Source organism: Leuciscus leuciscus (genome assembly GCF_965113295.1).
Source record: "Leuciscus leuciscus genome assembly, chromosome: 9".
Classification (NCBI taxonomy): Eukaryota; Metazoa; Chordata; class Actinopteri; order Cypriniformes; family Leuciscidae; genus Leuciscus; species Leuciscus leuciscus.
The window spans coordinates 3,427,234-3,443,030 of NC_138733.1; the positions used below are offsets into that span (position 1 = coordinate 3,427,234).

The 15,797-nt window shown below is 39.2% G+C and overlaps 1 protein-coding gene across 2 annotated transcripts in view; it reads right to left on the reverse strand.

Moving 5' to 3' along the window:
- Nucleotides 1-459, reverse strand: part of LOC309506213 (uncharacterized protein) — a 415,585-nt gene extending 415,126 nt beyond the window's left edge. For both annotated transcript variants that reach the window (XR_014208682.1, XM_082179916.1), the window contains exon 1: nucleotides 201-459. Coding sequence is in view for 1 of the 2 variants with exons in the window: in XM_082179916.1 (XP_082036042.1) it covers nucleotides 201-313 (113 nt within the window). In the remaining variant the exon portion in view is untranslated. The remainder of the gene's footprint in view (nucleotides 1-200) is intronic.
- Nucleotides 460-15,797: the final 15,338 nt, after the last annotated feature.

The following is a 15,797-nucleotide window of genomic DNA, read 5'->3' on the forward strand; positions in this document are numbered from 1 at the left end:
ATCAATATAAACATTCATCTTTCATCAAAACACACTTTGAAGAAACTTTATGATTTTTTTATTATTTAATATTTCATGTTAGTTTCAAAACAAAAACACAAAAAAAAAAAAAAAAAAGTACACTTTATTTGATCTGTGTCTGTGGGGTGGGTAACTCTTTTCCTGTGATTGAATACAATAACAGTGTTTGTTGAAAGTACCTGCATCCTGGAGGAAAATCTCCATCTCTGGATCCTTGTGAATCAGCCATGATAAAGATAAAGGAGAATCTGATGAGTTTGATCTCCTCCACTGACTCTGAATGAAGAAACATTCACACACTAAATTAAATGATTTTTGATTAAACCTTCTTAATAGGCCTTTATCTCATTTTCTGGTTTCGGAACGTTCAAAATCGCCAGGCCGTGTACTCGCACTTCCGGTGGTCACTTAGTTACCTTTAGATGAAAAGTAGGTCAGTAAACTTAAATAAAATTGCGATATAGACCAGTATCAATATTAAACCGCATAAAGACTATTTAAATAGGAATCATGTATGTTCTGCGTGTCTCTGTGAATGAATGGCACAGACGCGCTGTTTCATTTACCACACACTCGCGATGTTTTCAGCCTATATGAGGACATTAAATGGCTCCTATTATGCCCCTTTTTACAAGATGTAATATTGGCCTTGGGTGTCCCCAGAATGTATTTGTGAAGTTTCAGCACAAAATACCCCACAGTTAATTTATTATAACCATTTGAAAATGTCATTTTTGGGGCCTGTTTTAAAAAGAGCTGTTTTGGTATGTACCACCTTAAATGTAAATGAGCTGCATATCCCCGCCCTGCTGGACCCAGATGATGAAGAGACTCCGGTGTCCTGACATTCCATCCTACCCGTCAGATTGTCCTACCAGGGCTTACTGCGCATGCGCACATCAATATTGCGTCAATTTTGTCACGCTGAACAACACGCCCATAATTTTTTACTACTTGCTTGAGAACTTCTTCATGTGAGGTAAGTTTTTACTATTTCTGCCAATTTTTATTATACCAAGATATATACACAAATCCGGCGAAACACGGAAGTAAAGCAGTGCCGCCATTACTGCGTGCCTTGCTGCTAAGGAAGTAGCGTTGGTCCCGTAGGCGGCTGTAGCAGATGTAGCTGTACGAATGTACAGATTTACGAATAAATGTTATTTTTATCTATTCATCTTTAATTTTGTACAGTAGCCCTGCTGTATGGCTACAACACTTCCCTCGGTCGACCATGCAGTCACAAACTGAATTCGAGAACTTTGCAGTTTTCTCTGTGTATTGTTACTGACACATTATGGTACGAGTTCACTGCCTGTGAAAACCTCACGACACCTGGGTCATTCCTGGGATTCGGTAATATTTCAACTTGGACTTTTTTAATTTTTGAACTACATATCATTACATTTCTAAATACCCCACATTATTAGGCACATATCAAACCTTCAAAAAATCATATTTTCCCATCTCAGGCATTTAAGACTTTTTATTATTTTCAGTGTTTTTCAGATGTGTACACCTTTTATTCTCAACCCCGTAACGGACAAAATTGAATTAGTTTAAAGAGGATTTTACACAAAACTTGTTATAAAACAAACATCTACCTACTGCTCATGTGTCCCTCATACCAATTCAATGACTTCAAATGTAACATTTATGATAATTTTCACATTTGTATGTGATGGAAGTTACAAATATCCAAATTGTTTGTCCATGGTCTCTTTATTTTAGTAAGAAAAAATGTAATTTAGATGTTTCACTAAAACCACAATTTTACTGTGTTAGCCCTTAACATGTCGGGTGGTAATCAGCAAGAAATGCTTTAATTTTTAATGGTCTTCCTTATTTTATTTTCCAAAAATATTAATGTGACAGGGTTGAGAATACTGTGATGGGGTTGAATACTGTGACAGGGTTGAAAGGACACATTGGCCTACTTTTAATTTGTATTTGTTTAATACGAAAATCCCTCTTTGAGACTCAAACAAAACACTATTTTATTTTAGGCAACCATGTAATAAAGACATAGTCATATTTAGTTTTTTAGTTTTTACTTTATTATCTGAACTGCAGTGAGAATTTAAACAAAGAAAACTACTGCAGACAGTACGGTCGTTAGTAACTTCCAAATATTTTTGGTAAGAAAAAACAAAAATAGATGACCAAACAGAACCTTTTATCAAATGGGCACAATAGGTAAATTCACTAGTGTCTAAAACATTCCTCAGTGCTGGAACATAAAACAAAACTGCCGCAGATAATGGCAGATTTGAAGGCCAATCTCTTCCGGCTGGCCTCGTAGAGATTCTGGCAAACCGTCCGGCGCCTCAGGAGAGGGAAGCAGTGCCCTACCAACACGGTCTACAGTGGAGGTGGGCCGCTGTTGACCTCAACTGGGGATGTCGTCGGACGGTGGGGGGAATACTTCGAGGATCTCCTCAATCCCGCCGTCACGTCTTCCATTAAGGAAGCAGAGGCTGAGGGCTCAGAGGTGGACTCGTCCATCACCCAAGCTGAAGTCACAGAGGTAGTCAAGAAGCTCCTCGGTAGCAAGGCACTGGGGGTGGATGAGATCCGCCCTGAGTACCTCAAGTCTCTGGATGTTGTGGGGCTGTCTTGGCTGACACGCCTCTGCAGCATCACGTGGCGGTCAGGGACAGTGCCTCTGGGATGGCAGACCGGGGTGGTGGTCCCTCTTTTTAAGAAAGGGGACCGGAGGGTGTGTTCCAACTACAGGGGGATCACACTTCTCAGCCTCCCTGGGAAAGTCTATGCCAGGGTACTGGAGAGGAGAATACGGCCGATAGTAGAACCTCGGATTCAAGAGGAACAGTGCGGTTTTCGCCCAGGCCGTGGAACACTGGACCAGCTCTATACCCTCTCCAGGATGCTGGAGGGTTCATGGGAGTTTGCCCAACCAGTCCACATGTGCTTTGTGGATTTGGAGAAGGCATTCGACTGTGTCCCTCGCGGCGGCCTGTGGAGGGTGCTCCGGGAGTATGGGGTCCGGGGTCCTTTGCTAAGGGCTGTCCGGTCCCTGTACGACCAAAGCAGGAGCTTGGTTCGCATTGCCGGCAGTAAGTCAGACTTGTTCCCGGTGCATGTTGGACTCCGGCAGGGCTGCCCTTTGTCGCCGGTTCTGTTCATAATTTTTATGGACAGAATTTCTAGGCGCAGCCAGGGGCCGGAGGGTGTCAGGTTGGGGACAACACGATTTCATCTCTGCTCTTTGCGGATGATGTTGTCGTGTTGGCCCCTTCAGACCAGGACCTTCAGCATGCACTGGGACGGTTTGCAGCCGAGTGTGAAGTGGCTGGGATGAGAATCAGCACCTCCAAATCCGAGGCCATGGTCCTCAGTTGGAAAAGGGTGGCTTGCCCACTTCAGGTTGGTGGAGAGTTCCTGCCTCAAGTGGAGGAGTTTAAGTATCTTGGGGTCTTGTTCACGAGTGAGGGAAGGATGGAATGGGAGATTGACAGACGGATCGGTGCAGCTTCTGCAGTAATGCGGTCGATGTACCAGTCTGTCGTGGTGAAGAAAGAGCTGAGCCGCAAGGCGAAGCTCTCGATTTACCGGTCAATCTACGTTCCTACTCTCACCGTTCCTACTCTCACCTCCGCAGGGTGGCTGGGCGATCCCTTAGAGATAGGGTGAGAAGCTCGGTCACTTGGGAGGAGCTCAGAGTAGAGCCGCTGCTCCTCCACATCGAGAGGGGCCAGCTGAGGTGGCTCGGGCATCTGTTCCGGAAAGGATAAGATCCCGGATACAGGCGGCCGAAATGAGCTTTCTCCGCAGGGTGGCTGGGCGATCCCTTAGAGATAGGGTGAGAAGCTCGGTCACTTGGGAGGAGCTCAGAGTAGAGCCGCTGCTCCTCCACATCGAGAGGGGCCAGCTGAGGTGGCTCGGGCATCTGTTCCGGATGCCTCCTGGACGCCTTCCCGGGAAGGTGTTCCCGGCGCGTCCCACTGGGAGGAGTCTCCCGGCTGGCCTGGGAACGCCTCGGTGTGCCCCCGGAAGAGCTAGAGGAAGTGTCTAGGGAGAGGGAAGTCTGGACATCTCTGCTTAGACTGCTACCCCCGCGACCCGGACCCGGAGAAGCGGAAGAAGATGGTATGGCATGGTACATGATCTAAACTGATTTTCTACTCTCAACTTATTAGTTATGATTTTGGTAATAATATATTTACTGAAATTAAATTTCTAAATTGAAATCATTGATTAAATTAAATGAATAACTCAACCCTGACACAAAGTTTACAACCCCGAAACAATGACATATGTGACGGGGTTGAGTGTGATGGGGTTGAGTTTTTTTGCTCAAAATGGCCACTGCTCTTAATGTGGTGTAGAAGAGTGGGCCACATGGCAGCCAATGAAATAAGTATATTTTAGATTTTTATGGATTAAAATAAAATTTTTAAAAGTCATAATTTTCCATCTTAATTGTATGTGATGGGGTTGAGCTGTTAAGCTTGACAGTACCCTCCCTGACTATAATACACCTCAAAAAATGAATAAAAAGTGTGATATCACTCATCTTCTTCTGCACCATGCTGTTGAAGAGAGCTGAATGATGCAACTTCCTGTGAATTATGTCACATATGGGTGGAGTCTAAATTATTATGGGTGGAGAATGGTTGGCGTGACGGGGTTGAGTTCAGACTGAGGGACGTAACTTTATAAGTTGTTTTTTTTTCAAATATCTTGATTTTTTTTATTTATTTTTTTTCAAAAGCAAAGAACACAAATAAATACTTGCATTATTGCCGAAAATTATAGACACTGTGCACATTTTATTAATTATTTTCCAAGTACAAATTCAGCGAAGAACCTCAGGGACATGACAAAATGCTTGCTGTAAGACAGAAATAAGATTTTTTTTAATGATTACAATTATTTAAATGCAATAATTATTTGTATTCATTATAAAGGACATACCAAAGTATTGTGAAAAGCTTTTAACATTTCATTTTGGTGAACCACCACTTTCAAAAATCTAGGGGACTGAAATATTACCGAATCCCAGGAATGATATAGCAATTGTAAGTCGCTTTGTATTAAAGCGTCAGCTAAATGAATAAATGTAAATGTAAATGTAAACCCTGTCCGGGAAACTGCCCCATAGAGTTTTAATCGCGTCCCCTTTGCAATTATGGATGTGCAACACACACACACACACACACACACACACACCCAAATTGTGATAACTTTCGCCCAAATTTTTTAAACTACACACACACAAATACTGTGATAACGTTTGCTAAGTACAAACGAAATTATATTTATGCGAGGGGTGCTGTTGCGTCATGTTGGCATTACTTGTCGTACAGACCATGTGGCAAATGTGAGAAGATGGCTACAGAACCAGAAAACAAATGCTGCAGAGAGATAGACGTTTATATACTGTCTGGAGATAGAGCAGGTATTAATTTATTTACATTTGTAATTGCTGCAAAAAAGTAATACGTGACATAAAACTGTCTGACGCTGTTTGTTGAGACATCCTATGACGACGACAATAAATAGCTTTAGACGCATTTGTTGTTGAACTGGCTGACATCGATTGAAATGACTATTTGCTCAAAAATCATAAAATACACTTACTTTGGATCGCGAACAGTAGGCAACGATCCACACTTGAGGATTAACTTTGACCCTCGTTCACTAAACAGTCGGTCAGAAAATGATTCGCGCAAACATTAGTTTAAGTGGCGCCTTTTCTTCATAAATAATATCCATCCGCTGCATTTTCAGTGGCTCTGATGTCAGTGAAGACTTCTATGTCCATTCTTACATCCCACAACAGAACACCGACATTTCTTAGGAGTAGGGCTGGGATAAACGATTATTTTTTAAACGATTAATCTAGCGATTATTTTTTCGATGCATCGATTAACGATTCATTTTTCCAGTCCGATTCGATTTCGATTCGATTCGATTATCGATTATCTCTCCAATCCCCATTAATTGACTAATAGCAATTTATACATGTTAATTTACATATCTGAATGAAAAAAACATGAATTCCTTAACATTGCAATATATGTTTATTGCTCTTAAAATTCCAAAATAAAATACAAGTGTTTTATTATGCATTAATATGCATTACTATGGTAATGCATTCTTAGTCAGAGGTAGCATTCAATAAAACCTTAAAGCCTTGAAAACATAGCTTACTGAAACAAGCATACTGAACACATAGGGCCTAGCTTACTGAAAAAAAGTTCTTCTTTCAGATGAAAATAACAACAACTTGATGTCTGGCATTCAATAAAAAAATTAAAAGGTCACCCAAAATACTTGTTTAGAGCAATTGAAAGAATACAGTAACCAATGTAAACTTGAGGGCTTTAAGCTAATACAGAGAGTGCTTTTCCAACAAAAAATAAATAAAAATTAACAGTGGGAGCCAGCAGCCTGTCATGGCGTCCTTCCTGAACCAACAGAATTGAACATTTATGTTGAAAACACATAGTCCTAGCTTACTGAAAAAAGTGCATCTTTTAATTCTTCATTCACATAAAAATAACAACTACGTATAGTAATACACTCTGCCACTCACCTTTTTCTTAAAAAAAAAAATACTAATAAAAAAAAGTACTTAACTAGAATTTAATAAATGGAACATTATTGTAAAGTGTTACCGATTTGTTATACACCGATTCAGACGTCTCGTGAGTTCAGTGTTGGACAGATCAGTTGTTTTAACCATTCATTAAAGTGAATCGGTTCAAATGAGTCATTAGTTCGCGAATCGGACGTGTCATTAGTGGACGTGTAGCCTACGACAAGCGTTGTGTGATTATCCTTCTGGCAGTTTATTTTTTACCACAATTCACACTCCGCGGTAATTCAAGAGAAAAAAAAATCTCCGAATGCTCCACGTGAAACTTTGGTCTTCCGCCCTTTTTCTATCGTGTCTAATAATTTTGATTAATATGCACGAGGGAGAGGGAGAGAGAGAGAGAGAGAGCAAGACAGCGCTCGTGTTGTTTGTTTGAAGACGGTGAGTGCGCGCGGCCGGGGCTCTCTCTCGTACTTATATGCGCCCTGTCAAGCGCAGTCAGTCATTCTATTCTACATCACTCACCGATCAAATAAGGCTTTGGCAGCCACCAAAAAAAAATTCAATGCAGGAAAACCCCTGGATTGGTTATATAACGTTGGATAGAATGATGGTCCGGCCATCGCGTATCAGCGCACATAAGGTACACACTGTGAAGTAATTTGAAAACAATTTTTAGAGAAATGAAAACAGGTCGACTAATCGACACGCATATTTTGCGTCAACGTATTTTTTGCGTCGACGTCATCGATGACCTCGATGCGTTGTCCCAGCCCTACTTAGGAGACATTACCGGCTGTCGTTGAAATGGCGATGGTGTACAGATCACCGAGGGCGGGGTAACCACAGTGTCAATCAAACCACGTCGGTGGGCTTGTGCAATTCTACGTCACATTGCACAGAATCTTAGAACAGCTCATTCTGAGACAGTGCTTATGATTTATTGAGATTGTAAAAAAAAACAATGGGTGGATTTTTATCATTCTAGGGTGGTTTTGCTCACACACTGCCAACACACATTTATGTTCAAACACCATGTAAAAGTGAATTTTGCATAATAGGTGCCCTTTAATGCACTTCATCAACACAGCCGCTCTGAGAGTCACTTCAGCAGCATTTTAGCTTAATTTGAGAAAAACTATCGTCATATCATAAAACACAGAGAGACTCTGTGTTTCAGTCTGGATTCAGACCGCATCATAGCACTGAAACTGCGCTCGTTAAAATCACAAATGATTTACTTTTAGCTTCTGACCAAGGCTGTATCTCAATACTAGTTTTACTTGATCTTAGTGCTGCGTTCGATACTACAGATCATACATTACTCTTAGATTGACTACAAAATTATACTGGTGTTCAAGGACAAGCACTAAGCTGGTTCAAATCATACCTATCTGACCGCTACCATTTTGTCTATTTAAATGGAGAAAAATCGATCATAACTCCAGTAAACTATGGAGTGCCGCAGGGATCTGTATTAGGCCCTCTGTTATTTTCAATATATATGATGCCACTTGGAAATATTATAAGGAAACATGGAATTAGTTTCCATTGTTATGCTGATGACACTCAAATATATATTTCATCAAAGATTGGATGACGCGTAATTTTCTTTTATTAAATCCAGACAAGACAGAGGTAATACTTATCGGTTAAAAAAAACGCCCACAAAACCTCGCACAATACAACTTTAACATCATAGGATGTCCTGTTACTTTATCCTCTACAGTAAAAGACCTGGGTGTTATACTCGATTGCAACCTGTCTTTTGAAAATCATATTTCATATGTTACAAAAACAGCCTTTTTCCACCTTAGAAACATTGCTAAGCTACGTAATATGCTATCAGTTTCTGATGCAGAAAAGTTAGTTCATGCATTCATGACCTCGAGACTGGATTACTGTAATGCTTTATTAGCTGGTTGTCCTGCATCCTCAATAAACAAGCTACAGTTAGTCCAAAATGCCGCCGCTAGAGTTCTTACGAGATCAAGAAAATATGATCATATAACACCGATTTTATCATCACTGCATTGGTTACCTATAAAGCTCTGTATTAATTATAAGATATTGCTACTGACTTATAAAGCCCTAAACGGCTTAGCTCCAGTCTATTTAATGGATCTTCTATCGCCCTATAATCCATCGCGCTCTTTAAGATCACTAAATTCAAGGCTTTTGGTCATACCTAGGATATCCAGAACCACCAAAGGAGGGAGAGCATTTTCACATTTGGCTCCAAAACTCTGGAATAGTCTTCCTGATACTGTTCGTTGCTCAGACTCGCTCTCCCAGTTTAAAACTAGATTAAAGTCGCATCTCTTCAGCCAGGCATTCATATAATCCCACAGTTCAAACTACAATCCGGCCTCTAGCTCATAAATGCCAGAGGAGAACTGGCCCCCGACTAAGCCTGGGTTCTCCCAAGGTTTTTTTTCTCCATTAGGTCACCTGATGGAGTTTTAGGACACCATTAGGTCACTTAATGGAGTTTTTCGGTTCCTTGCCACTGTTGCCTTTGGCTTGCTCAGTTGGGGATATTTTGGGGATATTTAATTTAATTTTATCAATCAATAAATTCCTCTTGAAACAAACTTTGTTGTATTATTTAAATTTAATACTGTGAAGCTGCTTTGATACAATCTGTATTGTGAAAAGCGCTATACAAATAAACTTGACTTTACTTGACTTGACTCAAAGGTCTACACGGCAACCCGTCAAAATAAAAGTTTGGTTTAACTTTGAAGAAAGTTTTGCTTAAATCATTACATTTTAAATAATTGGTTATAACAATTTAATTAAACCAATAAAATGGGTCAAGAAAACTAAAAAAAGAAACTTTTGGGAGATGCGAGAGCGAAGTAGTCCAGTGATAACTAGATAAAAAAAGTTCGTAGAGACAAACTTTACATTGTCTTGTAAGCTCACTGGGCCTTCACCCCGCAGAGACCAGCAAAGTCCACCGTTGCATTTAGAATTTTATGAAAAATAACTGACACAGAGAAACGCTGATTGAACATGTTCAGGTGAAAAGAAAACAAACCCAGACACACATCGACACACACACTGATTTGAAGGGGAATAAACCGTGTGTGTGTGTGAGGTGTGAATTGGCCTATACATGTTTACACACACATGCTGTCAAACTTCTGAAGAATCACAGACAGGCGAAACACAAATCTTGAAGTGAAATAAACCCATTAAAGATTTTATATCAAACAAGCAATCACTTAAAATGCCCTCCAGAGATTCATGTTAATATAAGAAAGTCACATGAACACTCACCTTGATCAAACTTTTACCAAAGTTTCTGAAATCCTCCAGCTTTAATAAAGATACATTCCTTCTTAAACATTGACCGTTTGATGCTCTTTCTTATTCTTATTGTGTCTGCTCAAAATGGCGGTAGGAGAACTTACTTTCACTTTCTATGTGTGTGTGTGTGTGTGTGTGAGAGAGAGAGAGAGAGAGAGAGAGAGAAGTGAACAGAGAAAATGCAATTCAATGTACAAACTGTCTTTGACATTTGTATAGGCTATATGACAAATAAACTTAACTCAAAGCAAATTTCACTTAAATGTTACAAGTTTGCATCCCTCTCGCGTTCACGAGAGCACCACGACGCATGCGTATGAGAGCTGTGAGTGAACGCGGGTTGGAGAATATTTTGTAAATAAAGTGGTAAATTATGTTTATTTCTTTTTTGCACAAACAAAGCTCTTGCGTCTTTTTTTGTTTGTTTTTATCCGTGTTAATTTATTGATTTTTATATTCTTTGGTTAATTAAATGTGTTCTCTCTCTCTCTTTAGTTTGTTAATTCATTCTTTTTATTTGTTCATCCTTGCCTTCATTTGTTCAGTTTTGTCACTCATTTATCTTTCTGCAAAGCAGAGTTCCTGATAATAAATCATAAAGAGGACTTTGTTTGATCACATCTGTATGATATGAATTAGGTTTCCCAGATAGCAAACTGACATTGAATTAACGCTGAATCAACGTCAGACACGCCATTCAAAACTAACATCAACGCAACTGGTTTGCTTTCCTAACATTGAAACGATGTTGATTCCAATTGTGTAAATGACGTTAGCTTCCATAAACACATTTTCTACTTGTTTTAAAAATCTATCACTTATTTGATAAATTAGTCTGTATAGGTAATAATGTATTAAACACGCATCACATTCAGTTAACATTGCTTTATTATTTATACAAAAGATACATTTACAAATACATTTTTAAATATTTGTATACAAACCCTATATAAGAGTAATATAGAAAAAAGCATTTACACTCAAAATACACAGACATTCCACATTCAGGCATTCTTTCTCAGCCTCAACCAAATGCAATTCAATGTACAAACTGTCTTTGACATTTGTATCGGCTATATGACAAATAAACTTAACTCAAAGCAAATTTCACTTAAATGTTACAAGTTTGCATCCCTTAATATTCAGTTGTTTATCTCCCTTTGATATAATTACATACAGTATTATAGCCTATGAAGTATTATTATAGCAAAACCATTGACAGTGGAATTTGTAGATGTATGTGTTAAATAACATTAAGTTGAGCGCTCATTTGAGGAGTTAAGTTGAGGAGTTGTCCAGCAATCGATTTAAATAGTACATTGGGTTTAATTTGTCGTTTAATGATCTAATATGTGTTGTTAGTTCCGAGAAATTTCACGTGAATAAATACTTAGATCCAACTATTGTAGGGTGAATTGCCCTAATGTGGGACACTGCCTAATGTGGGACACCTAAGGTCTAGTGTTTGTACGCCCCCCATAAATACATGAATGACAGTGAAACTATGGGTTAGACAAAGCTGTGGTGTCATGTCATCAAAATCACGTGACCTATCAAATGTCCAATCATATTTGAGGGTGGAGCAATCATCAAACAGGAGGCACCTTGTGTGAAGACCATCCGAAGGCCAGTGACATAGAGTTTTAACAAATTTGATATTAAGGAGTTAAATACATTTTAAACAAAGCAATCCTGCTACTTTTTAGTCTAATATGCTTATGAAATGTTTGTCCATCAAAAAATAGTCTAACTTTGTGTGTATAAACTATATATTTTATATTTTTATCAAATTTCCTAGTGTCCCACATTAGGAAATGTGGTTTCCAAATCCGGGACAGCATGATCAGCCTAATGTGGGACAGTACTTCAGTGAGTCAGAAATGTGTGGTGGGGGTTTGTGGGACAGACATGGTTATTTACATGCTTTTAGTCTTGTAATGCAATATTACTGTTAATGCAGATTTTTAGTCAGGTGAATTTTTTATTCTTGGAGGGCGGTTTGAAGGCTCTTTTTTGTGTGTATGTGTGTGTGTACATTCGTACGTGTGTGTGTGTGTGTCTCTCTCTCTCTGTGTGTGTGTGTGTGTGTGTGTGTGTGTGTGCGTGTACATGTACATGTGTGTGTACGTACGTGTGTGTGTCTCTCTCTCTCTCTCTGTATACGTATGTGTGTCTCTCTCTCTCTCTCTCTCTCTCTCTCTCTCTCTCTGTATGTGTGTGTGTGTGTGTGTGTGTGTGTGTGTGTGTGTCTCTCTCTCTCTCTCTCTATGTGTGTGTGTGTCTCCAGTGGTGTAGTCTACGTGATACGCAGGTATACGCCGTATACCCACTAGAAAAGGCCAAGGATTTCTGTATACCCACTTAAAAAAAGTGTGAGGATACGTAAAAACTTCGTTTTGTGTCAGAACTTTCACACTTTCATTCATAAATTCACCCCGTCTGTGTTTGCGAAGCGACACGGATCGAATCGTGGAATCCAGTCACGGAATTTGGCTATTTTTGAATGAATAAATCAAAAGTAGGGCTGTACAATGAATCAAATCTCGATATGGACTAGTGTCTGTGAATATTAAAGTTAAAAGAGACTGCAATTGTTCTACGCGTCTCTGGGAATGAGCGCTCAATGTGTGCTCCACACACACACACACACACACACACACACACACATACTGAAGCATGTATTGAGACATGATGTAGGCTACACATGTGAACTTCATCGCAGAGCTGCTATGAAAGTCACTTCACGAGAATTTCACCATTTCATTTAATTAAACTATCGCAGTGGCGGCTGGTGAATTATATTTTAGGGGGGGCTAAACCAAACCCCTGTAGGGGGGTCTGGGGGCATCCTTCCCCAGAAGATTTTTTTTTTTTTTCACATACAAACGAAGCATTCTGGTGCATTCTGACAAAATATAAAATAATAAAGACAAAATAGAACATTTTCCTACAAAGACGAATGGGGCCGGGGAACTAAGTTTTAACTTAATTTATTTGCCTTGTAGAATTCAGCAAGATTAAAAGTGCAAATACATCAATAGAAATTGGGAATTTATACACAAGTTAACATTCTCTCTCTGTGTCTGTATGCGTGTTTGTGAGAGAGAGAGAGAGAGAGAGAGAGAGAGAGAGACAGAGACAATCTATTGTGTTGGTAACTTCACTCATAAAGCTATCTACAGTCAAGTATGCAAATACAGTCAAATACAATAAAATACCAATATAATATGGGCAACCTTTTATGTGTGGTTGTTCAAGACACACTGAAGGCATGATGCCACCATAGGTTTGCAGAGAACTACATACAATATGCACACTGAAGGCATGATGCCACCATAGGTTTGCAGAGAACTATATACAATATGCACACTGAAGGCATGATGCCACCATAGGTTTGCAGAGAACTATATACAATATGCACACTGAAGGCATGATGCCACCATAGGTTTGCAGAGAACTATATACAATATGCACACTGAAGGCATGATGCCACCATAGGTTTGCAGAGAACTATATACAATATGCACACTGAAGGCATGATGCCACCATAGGTTTGCAAAGAACTACATACAATATCATGCACACTGAAGGCATGATGCCACCATAGGTAGCAAGTGACTCACTTGATCGAAGATATCCCCCTCGCTCTCTTTGCTCAGTTACGTATGACGCAGTTACGTATGACGCAAGCGCGTAAGTGCGAGTCCCAAATCCTCATTGAAAATGCATTGAAGGCTCATTTTCCGAAAAAAAAAAGTTTTAACATGAGAGTCAATGGGAGAATGCTTGGGCGATTTTCCACGTCAATGAATTCGCCCAGAGAGGCGGGAGTCGCGGGCGCGACCATTTGAAACGTGACTTGAATCTGACGAATCTGATTGGACAATGACAGATCATATGTCTAGAACACAGAAAACTACGTTTGCTGTGATAGAATTTGTAAAAAAAAAAAAATCCTCTTTCTCCCAGTTGGTAGTGCGTCGCCCAAATCGCCCCTATACACCATCTGCCCCTGGTAAAAAGTCACATACTTAAAAAAGCTCCTACTTCATGTTAACTAACCGACCTTGATTTGAAAAAGACTCACTCCTCCAGATGATGTTATCAAAAGTTTAGTAAAATTATTGCTTTAATTTAGCACAATGCACTTACGTCTGGTCCTCAATACTGGCAATAATAGCGGTGTACATTTCTTCGTCTTCATCTTCATCTAATGAGTCATTTATGAGGTTAATGTAAGTTCCATAATCATTTTGCCAGCGCCTTGAGGTGGGGCTATTTGATTGTGATGTTCCTTGTTGGCTGCTGGAAGAGGCTTGGGCATTTGTTGATGGTTGTTCAACATATTGTGTTGATGGTTGTTCAACATGTTGTGTTGAAATGGATATTGCCATGGCATGGGACTCTGTTGCGGGTAGCTCCGCTGTTGAGGTTTTAGCACTTGCTGAAACAAAGGTGGGATTCCCTGTCTGTTCTTTGCATGACTTTGAGGAATGTGATGGCCACTCATCATCTGTACCACCTGTATCTACCTCCTCTTCCTCACAGTTCTCTTCAGAATCTGAGGTTTCTCCATACACAGACTACAAAAACAAGTTAGCAGTAGTCAAACTTTTGATCAGTGCTATTGTACACAGTTACATTTGTGTGAAGTTAATGCCAAAATGTAGGACAAATTAAACTATTAACCTTTTGGAAAAACACTTAATTATAAAATAAATAATAATTGATGATTTAAATTAATTCAGTTTAATGGCTTATCCGTACTTGAAGAGGCTCTGATGGTCTCAAATAAAGAGAAGCTCGTTTAAAAACCCTCTGAATCAGATTGCCACAGCTTCTGGCCTTCATTAAATGTAGGAGCAACAAGTTTGTTGCCACAAGGCAAGAGCATTTCCAGACTGACAGCCAAATATAACACAAAAACTTTGTTAATGTTTTATAAAATTTGATTAAACACTTGAGGCTAAATCTTAAATTGTTGTACACGCATATGCACGATTACAAACCAACTTAACCCACACCACATGGAATTTTCCCTTTAAATGCCTCATGCATTTTATTCATGACTGTTCTGTGGTCCCACGTTTTATCAAACTCAAAAGCACTTATTATGTGGCCCTTTTCATACAACTTCTGCTTCGCCCTCTGCTTAACCACATTGTTTTCTTTGGGATGTGTCAGTAGAATTATATCTTTATTATAAATCCTATGATATGGTGGTTTTGGCCTGAAAAAAAATAAATAAAAATAAATAGTTAAATGTCATAAAAGTGCTATTAGTTGCTGTAACCCATCCACTGTGAATGTTGCTAATTGTGTAACTAAGAGATCACACACACACACACACACACACACACACACACACACACACACACGACTTGTGTTTTTCTCTTAATTAATGATAACTAGCTCAATGAAGTGCTAAGGAAAATAATCAATAATCAATTTTAATACCCCTTTATGTGGAAAATAAAATGCACCGTTTTAACTTTTAACCTACATTGGCTAAATGAAATGTTCTATATTTTTGTACTTGTCCATTATTATTATTTCCCATGATAAATTACAGTTTTGTGGTTGCACCACATTGCAGTTCATGTCAACAGTACAAAAACCACTTTAAACATGGTTAATATAGTTAAATCATGGTAACCACAAATTAACCATGACTTTGCTACAGTAATCATAGTTTAACCATGGTATTTGTAGTAAAACGGTGTTAATGTAAATGGTAACCTGCCAAAAAGAATGGTGACTACACTTATATAAAACTACTAATAAAGCCATGGTTAATTGGTCAAGTTGCCAAATAAAACAACAACAATATAAAAAAAAACATACCTAGTAATAAATATACGGTAGGCTACATACCTCTTTCCTTTGGAGTTGGGCC